Source organism: Cebus imitator, unplaced genomic scaffold (assembly GCF_001604975.1).
Source record: "Cebus imitator isolate Cc_AM_T3 unplaced genomic scaffold, Cebus_imitator-1.0 Scaffold562, whole genome shotgun sequence".
NCBI lineage: Eukaryota > Metazoa > Chordata > Mammalia > Primates > Cebidae > Cebus > Cebus imitator.
The window spans coordinates 782,372-795,691 of record NW_016107877.1 but is presented as its reverse complement, the minus strand read 5'-3'; the positions used below and the strand labels follow the sequence as shown (position 1 = coordinate 795,691).

Genomic DNA, 13,320 nt, shown 5'->3' with positions numbered 1-13,320 from the left:
TCACTTAATAAATTGAGATCTCATTTTCATTATGGTAGGTTTACTAACTGCCTCATATACTTCACAAGACTGCTTTGAAGCTAAAATGATATCATTCATATGGGATCACATTAAGCTGCTAGAAATTAGAAAATGCACATGAGATAGTGTAAATTTTACAGTCATTAATTTCAGTTTCTTTTCATTAGACACTATTGGAAGCTCTAACTGTGGCAGTTGTTGGTAAGCCGTAATTGCACTTCTATATGTTATAATAACTTTTTAATGTAGATAAATCTTTCAGGTAAAAAGGTATTTGGGGCTGAAGTCTAACATCATGGAATATCATATTTCAGAAATATAGCATAGGACGAAGAATTCCTAAAGTATAAGCAAAAGTTAGATATTTATCCTTTACTTATTTCAGCTGAGCTTAGAAGAAGTAGAAAAGAAAAATAAAAGGAATGGAGAACATTATTTCATTTGTTGACTTATTTATAAAAATAAGACAACTATAGCTAATCTTTTCCTTAATTTAAAAGTATCTTAAAGTAACTGAGAACATGTATTTTGAACCATACACTTTGATCATATGAGCTTAACTCCTTTAACTTGCATGTGCTGAACTATGCTTTAATGTTATATCCTCATATTGTTTCAAACAGCACTACAAGAAACATTGGTCGTTTTTGCTCTCTATTTCATGTTAAACGTGTTTGAAGGCCATGTCTGTTATAATTACTTGATGCACCCTATATAATATCTCAAATAAAAAAAATTCAGTAAATTAAGAATAAAAACTTCTCCAAATGGTTAACCTTGAGTACCAAAGAGGTCAGAGTTAATTATTACTCTTAATAACATCAAGTTGTTTATCTTATAGTTAATAAGTTAATATATTTAACTCTTCCTATTTTGTCATTAGGTTTTAAATCTTTCTATGCCAGTTTTGTTTAATCTGTATTTTTTTGTAATCTCTCATTTAAAAATAATCAATATAAATACATCGTAATAAATAATAAATAGGATTGCGGCTTCTCAACATAGGCAGTATTATTATTTACTTATTATTAATGTTACTTGCTATTAAGGTTATCAAATCCATCTCTCCCTTCTCCAGCCTCTACTATGTACATAGAATGTAGGAGAGAGATTCATTTCAGGATTATTGGAATTTGGGATAGAAAAACATAGATGGGATAATCTGAGAACATTATTTTCCTCAATAATTGCAATATCTTTTCAACCTAATCGTATACTTAAATTACTGACAAGAAGCTAAATTGACTTAATGTCTTATCTTTTCCCTGTTCACCTCCTAATCCTGTAATGGCATAAATAGAGAAATTCCAATCATGTAGCATTTAGGGATAGCAAGAAAATGAATAATTAATCTCTGAAAAATTAAAAATTACTTAAATGGCTTTGGGTTCAAAGCAGTTAACCTCCAAGAGGTTATAACTTTGCAATTTGTTAAAATGTTAAGGAGTTTTATTATAATAGCCATAATTGACTGGATGGTTATTCTAAAATTATAGAAAGGAATTTGGCATATATTCAATAAACCCCACAATAGTGTACTCCAAGATAATACACATTAGATATAAAGCAGTTAGTGGCTGATTTCTGTCTTCTGCAGGGTAAGTGAATGGTAGGCAACCCTAGACAGGCCTCAATATTTTTCTTGCCCAATTGCCTTGATTTGGGCAAGAAAAAAAGTGTAACCAGGTGACTGCTGGAATTGCTGCTACTGTCCAAAAATTCCCAGTCTGGCAGGAAACCCAGAATCATCCCTACTGATATTGAAACCATAGTGGACAATTACCACAGATGGTGGTAAACTGTGACTGGGACAGAGATAGTTGAGAATCACTCTACCATATCCCTAAAACTCCTGTCTACAGGCATAAGAGCTTTCTAGTCATTTCATTAATTTGGTAATAATGTGACCCTCCAATTTTGTATGAATGAATTTTCTGGAGACTGTTAATTGCATTATGGATGTGGTTTCATTGTACCCATGCATTCAAGGATGGATAAGAAACCTTTTCATAATTGTTTTTGTTGCCATAAAGTAAAGGAGAAAATGAAGCATTTCTGTAAAATGCCAGAAAAAGCTGTTTTATATTGAGCATGTTTATATGCATGTTAATCAGTGTTTTAATTTTACAGTTACTTTCTATGACGTACATATTATTCTGCAAGCTTACATACTGACTACTGGAGTATTTTTTGGTTTGACTATGTATACTCTGCAAGCTAAGAGGGATTTCAGCAAATTAGGAGCAGGGTAAGTTATATATATTCTTGGATATAATAGATGTCTTTAATTATTATAGGTGGTTTTGAGGAAAGTGCTCCACTATTATCTTTGGGTACTGTCTTTTAAAATGGAGGGTAATAAGAGATCATCTTTTTGAATACTAGGGCCAGGCCTTACTCTCCCAGAACATACACAGAAATGGAAAGTGGCTTTGAGTTACTTGCTTCTCTTCTGTAGAGAAAGAGGAGTGAATTAAAAAAAAAAAATCAGCTTTCCAGAGAGTTAAAGCTTGTATGCTTTATGAACATTATGGAATTTACTGAAATTTCAGTCTGTCTTAGCATAAATCTTACCAAGACCATCCACATCTTTGTGGAAAAAAGCACTGTAATTAGTACAGATATTGAAAGGGTCTGCATGAAATTTAAAACCTTTTGATCCATCTATATTAACTTGTATTCTTCTTCAAATATACAGACTGATCCTTTTTATATTAGGATTATGGTACTGCGTTGCCCTCACCTGGTAGGAATGCATGGACTCTTTTCTAAGCTCACAGTGGCTTCCTGTTGGCGCATAGTCTTCTTTTTCTTTTTCCTGTTACAACACTATTTACAAAAGTCTGCTCTTGCTAAACTTTCTTTCCTCCCTCACCCCTTTTATTCTGGTAATCCAGAACACCAGAAGTCTCTATAGAGATAAAATACAATTGGTTAGCCAACACTGACAATTGTGCAGACTACTTAAATAGTTTTATTAGAATAGAGTTTGATTTAGGGAGAGGTAATATTTTCTATGTCCTTTTCCTTTTTTGGAAGGATGTTTCATATATATTTGTGTGGCATATATGATGAAAAGTTTGTTCTACTTCCTCTTCCCAACTCAGTCTCCAACTGTTCCTTCCCCTTCATTCATTGCAGTATCATCTTTCAAATCCTTTTCTGGTAAACCTGCCTTATATTTCGGCCTCTTCACAGTAACTTTACATTTATTGATACAAATGACATTACAATGATCATATAGATCTGAGACCAGATATTTCTAAGTGTGTGTGTATGCCATTTCTGATAATTCTTTTTTTTTTTTGAGACAGAGTTTCGCTCTTGTTACCCAGGCTGGAGTGCAATGGCGCGATCTCGGCTCACCGCAACCTCCGCCTCCTGGGTTCAGGCAATTCTCCTGCCTCAGCCTCCTGAGTAGCTGGGATTACAGGCACGCACCACCATGCCCAGCTAATTTTTTGTATTTTTAGTAGAGACGGGGTTTCACCATGTTGACCAGGATGGTCTCGATCTCTTGACCTCGTGATCCACCCACCTCGGCCTCCCAAAGTGCTGGGATTACAGGCGTGAGCCACCGCGCCCGGCCATTTCTGATAATTCTTATAGTATTTTCTTTGTGTGTTCGGTTATTTTTGACTATGTAACTGTCCTTGAAAAATTACTTTTTGAATTTCTTTGAGGCGTCAGTTGAAGGTGCAGTTTTCCCTACAATAATTGGGTTTTCGCCTGGCATCTGGGAAAACTATTGAATTGGGTCTACTTGAAACTAAATTCATGGCTTATGATGCTTTCCCAACCACCCAGATGTTACTCATTTAGACTACAAATCCGAAAAGGGATAGCTTGTGGTGGCAATTTCCCAGGGATAGTTCTTCTCTGCCCCACCCCTTAATTTACCCCTGCTTAGTGCATTGATGACTTTTCTTGTAGTTGGGTAAATTCAGCTATAGTACCATGATTACTTCTTTGGGTTTCCACTTTTACCTAGATTTTGACTTGGTAATTCCATTCTATCTTGACAGTTATTTGATGTTTGTAAGAAGGTATTCTTTGTTTTCTCTTTTATGCATCATGTTAGTAGTTTTTCAGGGTGGGACAGGGTCAGTAATTAGCCTGAAATAGTTCTTGTTTACTGTAATACTGGAAACAGAACTCCTTCAAAATTGTCTCTTAGCTGTATTACTATTCTCTCTCTCTATTCTCTATTATTCTCTCTATTCTCTCTCTATTCTCCAGTCTATGTATTCTTCAGTCTTAGCAGTTTCCAGCCTCTTTACCACCAAGCAGCTGGGTGATAGGAAAATGGAAACTTGATCACAGCATACCCATTTAAAACCTTAACACTTCACTTCTGTTCTTGTTCTCCACTGAATCACATGTATTGCTCTCTGTTACTGGATATTGCCATATAATGACTCTCTAGCAAAATCCTAATAATAATTACACTTTAGTCAGTATGCCATAGATTCAGCTACTTAAGAGTAGCACTTTATTGCATTTTAAATAAAACTACTTTACTGTGAAGCATCAAAGCCTAAGTGGTTGTGGAAGCTAAGTGCCAAAATGGGATATAAAGACTGAGGGAAAAGATTTTATTTGAAAATATTTTCTTCAAAACGTTTATAGGCTGTTCCTTCTGACCTGTTTATGGGATAGTAGAGACTGAAGAAATATGTGTTAAATGTATGGTAGTATCGGCAGTGGTGGCAGTGCTTCATAGATTGACTTAAAGCTGTGATGTTTTTACAACATTATTATCCTGTAGTAATTTTGCAACAAAAGGAATTAAATCTCAGAACTACATATGATAACTATGGCAACTGGTCATTGGTGTACTAGAATTGGCTTGTGCCAGCTTGTAAGAGGCATCTTGGCAGTTATGATTTAAACTTGCCAGTTGAAGCTTAAAATAGGCCATGGAGGATATATGTACACCACAGAAATTAGGAAGCGATACAAATCAGGGCTCATTTTCTTTCCCAGAAAGTCAGTTTACTGGGACATCACTGTTTGTAGGTTATTTCTTATTCTGTGCTTTTTATTGAGAGGGAAGAGGATAGGATTTATTTGTCACTCCTATAGATGGAGTCGTTAGAATGGCAAAATCAGCACTATATCCATGGCATATCTTATCTATATTCTTAGAAAGTTTGCTGTCTTTGATGTTTAAATATTTAATGAGATATAAGTCAAAGTAGAGTGGAGTAACAACTTAGGCAGATTATTTGTAGGACATGACTTTCAAATCTTTACCTGTTACAGTAGGTACAGAAAATGCTGTTATAAACTGATAACTCTTAGGCTGAATTTCTTACCAAAAGCTTACCAAATGGAGCCTGTGACTCTAAATAACCCTTTTAGTGTGTGTACATTTAGGTCCCTGGGGGGAACATGTTGCTTAACCAGGGAGCCTAAGTTTTAGTGTCAGGTTTCAACTTGGATGTTGTCGAGGAGAAAAGATATCTGTTTTAATATGTATTGTCAATAGTGTCTGATCAGGCTCAAATGTAGGATCTTATCCAGTTTGTGAATAACAAGAGTAAATTAATGTCCAGAGACCTCTGGCAGCCCTATCCTAATGTCTTATTGGAAGCCTACAAGAATGGGAGAGGATTTTTCATGGGTCTCCTGTATTTCTGAATGTCCTGCGAATGATGTGCTGACTGCCCTTTGTTCCAGACTATCTTTTTAAGGTTTTTTGGTTTTTTTTCAATAGTGAACAGCTTGGGAAGATACAAATAGTGCTCACTGGAGCAGAGGGCTACCATGTTTACTTTACATTATAAAAAAGACTTGCTTCCCTAAATTCAAAGTTCCTATCTTGTAACACAACCCAGTGTGTGTGTAGGTGTCATGTGGCCTTCTTGGCATCACCTTATACAAACTGGGCTCTATCATTAAAATACTGATACTACTGTTATTACTATATACTGTCCTTTATCCTCAGACCTAGGAGCTTGATGTATCCATGAAACTGTGCCAGACTAACTTGTTAGCCTCCAAGTAGGGTAATATCTTGGATGTTTTAAGTTCATAATATCACCTTCCCCATATCCCATGATACAGGAGCTTTGGAGTTTCCCTAGGGTTTAAGAATGAAAAAGCAAATCCTAAGTACCTTTCAGTCCTGAAGGATCTATATTGTGAGTCAGCATGATACCTCATTCCCACTTAGATATCCCAGATGTATCCTGAAAAATTTTAGGGCCTTTTCAGAGAGACAGCTGAGGACTAGAATCACATCCTGCCTTCAGTTCACCAAATAGCATTACAATAAATAATTCTGTTATTGTGAGATAACTTATTTTCTATGAGTTCAGTCCTTATGCATTTTTTTTAAATGGTATCTTGGTAAACGTTCTTTGTACACCAGACGAGAATGTGTATTTTGCTGCTGCTGTTGGATGGAGTATTTGATAAATGTCAATTAGGTAAAGTTGGTTAATAATGTTGTCTTCTGTTTGCTTACTAATTTTCTGTGTACTTGTTTTATCAATTAATACTACAAGCATAGATTGGTCTATTTCTCATGTAAATTCTATAATTTTGCATCATATTATTTTAAACTCCATTGTTAGATGCAGAAACATTTAGGATTGTTAGGTACTCTTGGTGAACTGACCCCTTTATCATTATGAAGTGACCTTCTTAAGCTCTATATCATTGCTCTAAAATCTACTTTGTTATTAATATACCCACCTCAGCTTTCTTCTTAATTTGTGTTAGCAATGTTAGCCTGCTATATCTTTTTCCATCCTTTTATTTTTATTTGTATCTTTATGTTTAAAGGTTTTTTTTTTTTTTTGTAGAAATCATAGTTGGATCTTGGTTTTCAAAAATTCAATCTGACCATCTCTGCTTTTAGTTGATTTAGTCCATTTACATTTGGTGTGATTATTAAGACGATCATGTTTATCTCCTTTATTGGCTTATTAGCTATACTTCTTATAATTAGAGGTTCTTCTAGGTTTTATAATACATGACTTTAAATTATTACAGTCTATCCTCAAATAATATGCCATTTCATGTATACTTGTATCTCCTTTTCCCTGCATTTATGCCATTGTTGCCATTACTTTTAATTCCACATGTTATAAACTCCATAATACATTATTATTTTTGATCTAAAAATTATATTATCTTTTAAAGGGAGTTAAAAAATAGAAGTCTTTTATGTTCACCAATGTATTTGCCATTTCTACTCTTCTTCATCTCTTTAAATTTCCATCTAATATCATTTGAGGGACTTCTTAACATTGCTTATCGTCTGTTGGTCACCTTTTGTGTCTGAAAAAACAATCTTTATTTTGTCTTTATTTTTGAAAGTTATAATTTTAGGTTTTGGGTTTTTTTCTTGCTTTCAATATTTTAAAGATATCATTCCACTGTCCTCTGGCATATGTAGTTTCTGACAAGAAGTTTACTGTCTTTCTTATTATTCCTTTATATATGTTTCCCGCGCCCCCCCCCCCCCCGGCTACTTTGAGACTTTGACCATTGTTTATCACTGGTTTTCATTGATGTGATTATAATATTTCTTGGTGTGTTTCTCTTCCTTTCCACTTTTCTTCTTCTGTTTCTTGTATCTGACAATGTAAAGTTTTCATCAAATTTGGAAAAGGAATTTGTTTAAGAGATGGGGTATTGCTGTGTTGCCTAGGCTGTACTTGAACTCCTGGGCTCAACTGTTCCCTCCACCTCAGCCTCCTGAGTAGCTGGGATTACAGGCACACACCACTGTGCCCAGCTCAAATCTGGGAAATTTTGGGCCATTATTTCTTCAAATATTTTTCTGTCTCCCCTTCTTTCTCCTTTGTTTGAAACTCCAGTTACATAATATGTTACACTTCTTAATGTTGTCCCCTAATTCACTGATGCTCTGTTCTGTTCTTTTTTTGTTTGTTTGCTTTTTGCTGTTTTCAAATTTAGTAATCTTCAGTGTCTAATCTATTAATTCCAGAGCATTTTTATTTCATATATTGTATTTTAATTAAAGTTCAGTTCAATTTGTGTCTTTTGAAAAAAAATATATATCTTCCATTTCTCTCCTCATGATCACTCTTTCCTTGATCTCCTTGAACTAGGGAATACATTTTTAATGTCATTGTCTACTTATTCTATCATTGTGTCATTTCTGGATGTGTTTCTATTGATTGTTTCTTCTCCTTGTTATGGGTCATATTTCCTTCATTCTTTTGCATGCCTTTATAATTTTTATTCGATGCTGGTCATTATAAATTTTACATGGTTGGGTGCTGAATTTTGTTGTACAGTATTAACTTTAAATATATTTGGCTTTGTTCTCCTAGGATACAGTTAAGCTCCTTGGAAAGTAAACCTTTTGAGGCTCTGTTAGGCAGGTCCAGAACAGTTTTTAGTTTAGGGGCTAATTTGGCCCTTCAGAGTACTACTCAGTGCATGTCTTAGGAGGTCTTTCTGCTTTGGCTGGTGTAAATGCAAACTATTCCCAGTCCTGTGTGAACTCTGATGATTGTTCTGCCTGCTTCTTTATGGTGGTACTTTCTCCAGCTTTGGTCACCTCCTCACATGCATGTATCAATCAGACCTTAGCTATAGACTCTAGGAGAACCCTTTTCATACACCAGAGTGTTCACTCTTGGTGGATAGTTCTCTTTTTTCTGGTACTCTGCCCTACAAATTCTAGCCACCTTGGCTTCCCTGACCTCTGAATTCTTGTCTGCTAAACTCAGAGGAGACCATAAATGTCTGTATGGGTTCTTATCCCTACACGGTGGCCTGGAAACTGTAGCCAGTGCAAATATATAGACTTCACTTTCTTTGTATCCTTTATCTCAGGAACCCCTGTCCTGTGCTATTTGCCGTCTGGTGTCTAAAAACTGTTGCTTCATATATTTTGTCTGGTTTTATTTAAAGAAGGAGGATAAATTTGGCTTTTGTAATTCCTTATGACCTGAAGCAGCTGATATGCCCCATATTTGATAACAAAAGACTGACTTCTTAGATGTCGTTTCTCATATAATTTATACTCTCTATACATAACAATTGAACTGTAACTCATAGAATTACAGCAGTGTCAGATGTGTCCATTGATTGAATTCTATAATACATAAGAATAAAATGGAAAGTACATTGTGAACTTTAATAGATATGCATGTTCACAGAATAACTTGTTATTACTTGGCTTAAAAGTACAGTCATATTTCATTTGTTTATGTATTTTCTAAAAGTTTTTGTAAATCTCCAAATTAAAATACTTGTAATATTTCTGCTTTTATCTATATTTTGTGCTCCAATTAAAAACTTCACAAATTATACTTTAACTAGGTTTTTATACCATAAAGACAAATGTTGAAGAAATAGCTGTTTTTTAAATTTCTTTTTAAAAAAATCCAAAATGGGCATTATATTCACTGTATGTTTACAAATTCTTACATTTTAGTTATTCTTTGGCAAAAAGTCTGGATGGATATGTTTTTTTCAGAAAGTGTTAAATGGGTTTACAAAGTTGTTTTGTAAGGAACAATATTCTAAATTACTAAACTTTTATTTTTATAGGCTGTTTGCTTTTTTGTGGATTTTGTGCTTGTCAGGATTCTTCAAGGTAAGTTATGTTATAATGGTTAACTTGAAATATAATTCTGGCTGTGCCAATATAAATAACCTCAAAAAGCTATAAAAGGTACTCTTATGATAGGACATTTAGTTATAATTATCCAGAACATTTGTTTATAGAATTATCCCTTTAAAAAATCAAGGTCTTGTGTTGGTCATTATTATCGGTTGAAAGAAAGATGAATAAATAAATGAATTAAATTATATAGAAAGAGGCCCTCTTATAACTGCCAAGCTCCAATGGCACATTTAATTGTGAAAAAATAAATGTATTTAAAAATAATTTATATTTGGAATGCTATTTTTCAAAGTGGTTAATTTAGTTTAAAGGAATCTATCCATTCATTCATCCTTCCATCCAAAAGAAGCAAGTTTGGACCTGCCTTGCCTTTTTCTGCTTTTAACATTTGTATTCAAAGTTGTGCACCATTGTCAAATGTGTAATGTAGCAGTAAATCATTAGAGGAAGTAACTTAAGTCTTCTTAGCACTGTTCTCAAATATCATCATATTTCTCTAATGTCTTCCCTATAGTTATTTTTTTATAGTGAGACAGTGGAGTTGGTCTTAGCTGCTGCAGGAGCCCTTCTTTTCTGTGGATTCATTATCTATGACACACACTCACTGATGCATAAACTGTCACCTGAAGAATACATATTAGCTGCTATCAGCCTCTACTTGGATATCATCAATCTATTCCTGCACCTGTTACGATTTCTGGAAGCAGTAAACAAAAAGTAATTAAAAGCATCTCGGCTCAACTGAAGAATAAAAATAATTTTTTTTTTAGTGAGAATAAAAGGATTAAAAACGTAATTGTAGCAGTATATAGAAACTTCCATTAAGTAATAAAGTTTCAGACAATGATTAAATACTGTTACAGTCTTTATTTGTATCCTGTATTACTCTGAGAACTTTAAAATCTTACTATTCTTTATGATACTTCATCTCTAAATCCTTGATTTAGGATGTCAGTTAAGAGCTATCAAAATTCTATTAAAAATGTATTTCTTCCTAAATTATCCATGCATAGCTGTCTATTTACAATTCAAAGATAATTATGAGTAGATAAGAATATCAGTTTACCTTTGTCTAGTGATTTTATCTAAATTTTTCCTGAATTATTAAGTAATACTGATTTGGCTTTGATTCTGTAATAGTAGCGTGTTTACCATTATAAATTGTAAATCTCCACCAGGAGAGGTGGCTCACGACTGTAATACCAGCACTTTGGGAGGCTGAGGCGGGTGGATCACCTGAGGTCGGGAGTTCGAGACCAGCCTGATCAACATGGTGAAACTCTGTCTCTACTAAAAATACAAAATTATCCGGTGGTGGTGGTGCATGCCTGTAATCCCAGCCACTCAGGAGGCTGAGGCAGGAGAATCGCTTGAACCCGGAGGTGAAGGTTGTGGTGAGCTGAAATCACACCATTGCACTACGCACTCCAGCCTGGGCAACAAGAACAAAACTCCGTCTCAAAAAAAAAGAAAAAAACAAACAAACAAAAAAACAAACTATAAATCTCTTTTTGCTTGGAGATTTTCATCTAATTGAAAAGGAAAAATATATAAAAAATAAATTCCACAGAGAATTATTCAGTATTGTATTAAAATCATATTAGAATGTTAATGACATTTTAAGTTGTACTAAAATTAAAAGTCTGCCTGAAAGTCAGATATTATGACAAAATTTGACATTGTTTGTTTTTTAAAGTATAGATTTCATTTTGAAATTACAGAATGCTAATGTGGTTAGAGGACACCAAAGATACTGGGTCATCAGCCATTAAGTATATCTATTTCAAAATAAAAATATTTGTGAAATATTGTCTTATGGTTTCATTTGTGTTGGTCCACATAGCATGTTAGGTCAGTGTACCAGTAACCAATGAAATTTTCTCAAATTCCCTAATTGTACTAGTTCGTTAGACTGCCATAACAAAGCACCACAGCTTGAGTGGCTTCAACAAGAAATTTACTTTCCCACAGTTCTGGAAGCTAAAAGTCCAATATCAAGGTGTTAGTAGGGTTGGTTTCTTTTGAGGCCTTTCTCTTTGATTTGTAGATGGCCGTCTTCTCCCTGTCTTTAAATGATCTTCCCTCTATACTTGTCTGTGCCCAAATTTCATCTTATGAGGACAACAGTCATATTGGATTAGGGCCCACCCTGAAGATCTCATTTTTCCTTAATTATCTCTTTAAAGACCTATCTCCAAATACAGTCACATTCTGAGATGCTGGGATTAGGATTTCTTTATGTGAATTTGGAGGGGGCTACAACTCAGCCCACAATACCCCCTAAGCATTTCCCAGCTATTAAGTTGAAATAAATTAGTAGTATTGATTTAAACTTGCATGATTTTTAGATGTAAATTTGACCCTATTATGATTAATTAACTGTTGAATTCTCAAGTGCATGATGCAATGCAATCAAGTTTAACATAGCATGGTGGGTAAGAGCATCTAGATTAGAATCCTTGCAATCCAACCAGCTGCTTGTGTAACATTTATCGAGTTATTTATCCTTCCTTATGCCTTTTGCCTCATCTTCATAATGGGAATAATAATAATAATGCCTAGCTTATTAGGCTGTCATAAGGATTAAATGAGAGAGATATAGCAAATAAACTAAGTGCTTAATTAATGTCAACTGATGTTATTAATACTATTATTTTCAACTCAAAGGCTAAATGGACTGATTTGTGACTAAAGATTCTGTATAAGCAAAAGTAGATCTAACATTTAAAAAATGTAGAACAGTGCCATTTTCACTACATTATTTTTAGAAAACAGTTATTTTCCACAAAAATGTTAACATGTAATAAATTTATCCTTTCTAAATGACTTAAATTTCCAAAAAAAAATTTTAATTTCAGATATGATCAATATAATTATTAAGAGTATAAAGGGATCCCAAGACCAAGAAGTTTGAAAACCTTTGGTATAAAATACTATATTTTATAAATGAACCATTGGTTTATTCCCATGATCTGTCAATGAATTTTATGTAGTTCTTCCTTTTTTACTCATAATGCTGCTATTTAAGTCCCTGTATGTGTCCCACTGTGCATAGGTATGAGTTCTAGGTAGGGAATATACCTAGACCATTTTAAAGCATTGCATTCAGTAAAGGTGAAAATATTCAGACTCTAGAAATATTAATAGTAAGAAAGTGGAATTAGCAGGACGTGGACAGAGCAACAGGCAAGTCAGTGTGCAAGGGCCAAAGGAAGAACGGCTAAGAGGTAGGAGGAAAATGAAGAAAGAGTAGTAGCTGAGAACATCTGTATATCTTGAATGTTATTTGGGGAAACAGATGCAGTAGGCCGTGTATACCCGCCTTCATTTCTTCTCAGACCTGGCTTCAGTCCACCTGATGCATTTTTAGGGATTAGTGGTCAACAGCCGGCAGCAGGCCTTTTTTTTGGAGCAGCTAGGAACTTAGATACTTTTTGCTTTTACCTTTCATCTTTCTAGAGCATTTTCTTAAAGTTCCCATCATCTAGGGAATGGGCAACATGGGGTCACTATTTGAATCCCAGAAGTCTTCCTGTTCCTTACTAATTGATTGTGCAGATCAGGGATTCCATGGGAGAGGACTGACTACAGGGGCCCCACTGACTGTTCTCCATCATGTAGCATACCTTTTCAATGAGAAAATCGGTCTGCTTCCTGTAAGGTATTCAGGGCCACCCACTGTG

The 13,320-nt window shown here is 34.5% G+C and overlaps 1 protein-coding gene across 1 annotated transcript in view; it reads left to right on the top strand.

Annotated features, from left to right (window-relative positions):
• Positions 1 to 10,489, top strand: part of TMBIM4 (transmembrane BAX inhibitor motif containing 4) — a 31,103-nt gene extending 20,614 nt beyond the window's left edge. Inside the window, exons 4-7 of the mRNA XM_017515836.1 lie at positions 189 to 222; positions 2,152 to 2,269; positions 9,562 to 9,607; positions 10,152 to 10,489. Of these exons, the coding sequence (XP_017371325.1) occupies positions 189 to 222; positions 2,152 to 2,269; positions 9,562 to 9,607; positions 10,152 to 10,358 (405 nt within the window). The 3' untranslated portion in view covers positions 10,359 to 10,489. The remainder of the gene's footprint in view (positions 1 to 188; positions 223 to 2,151; positions 2,270 to 9,561; positions 9,608 to 10,151) is intronic.
• Positions 10,490 to 13,320: the final 2,831 nt, after the last annotated feature.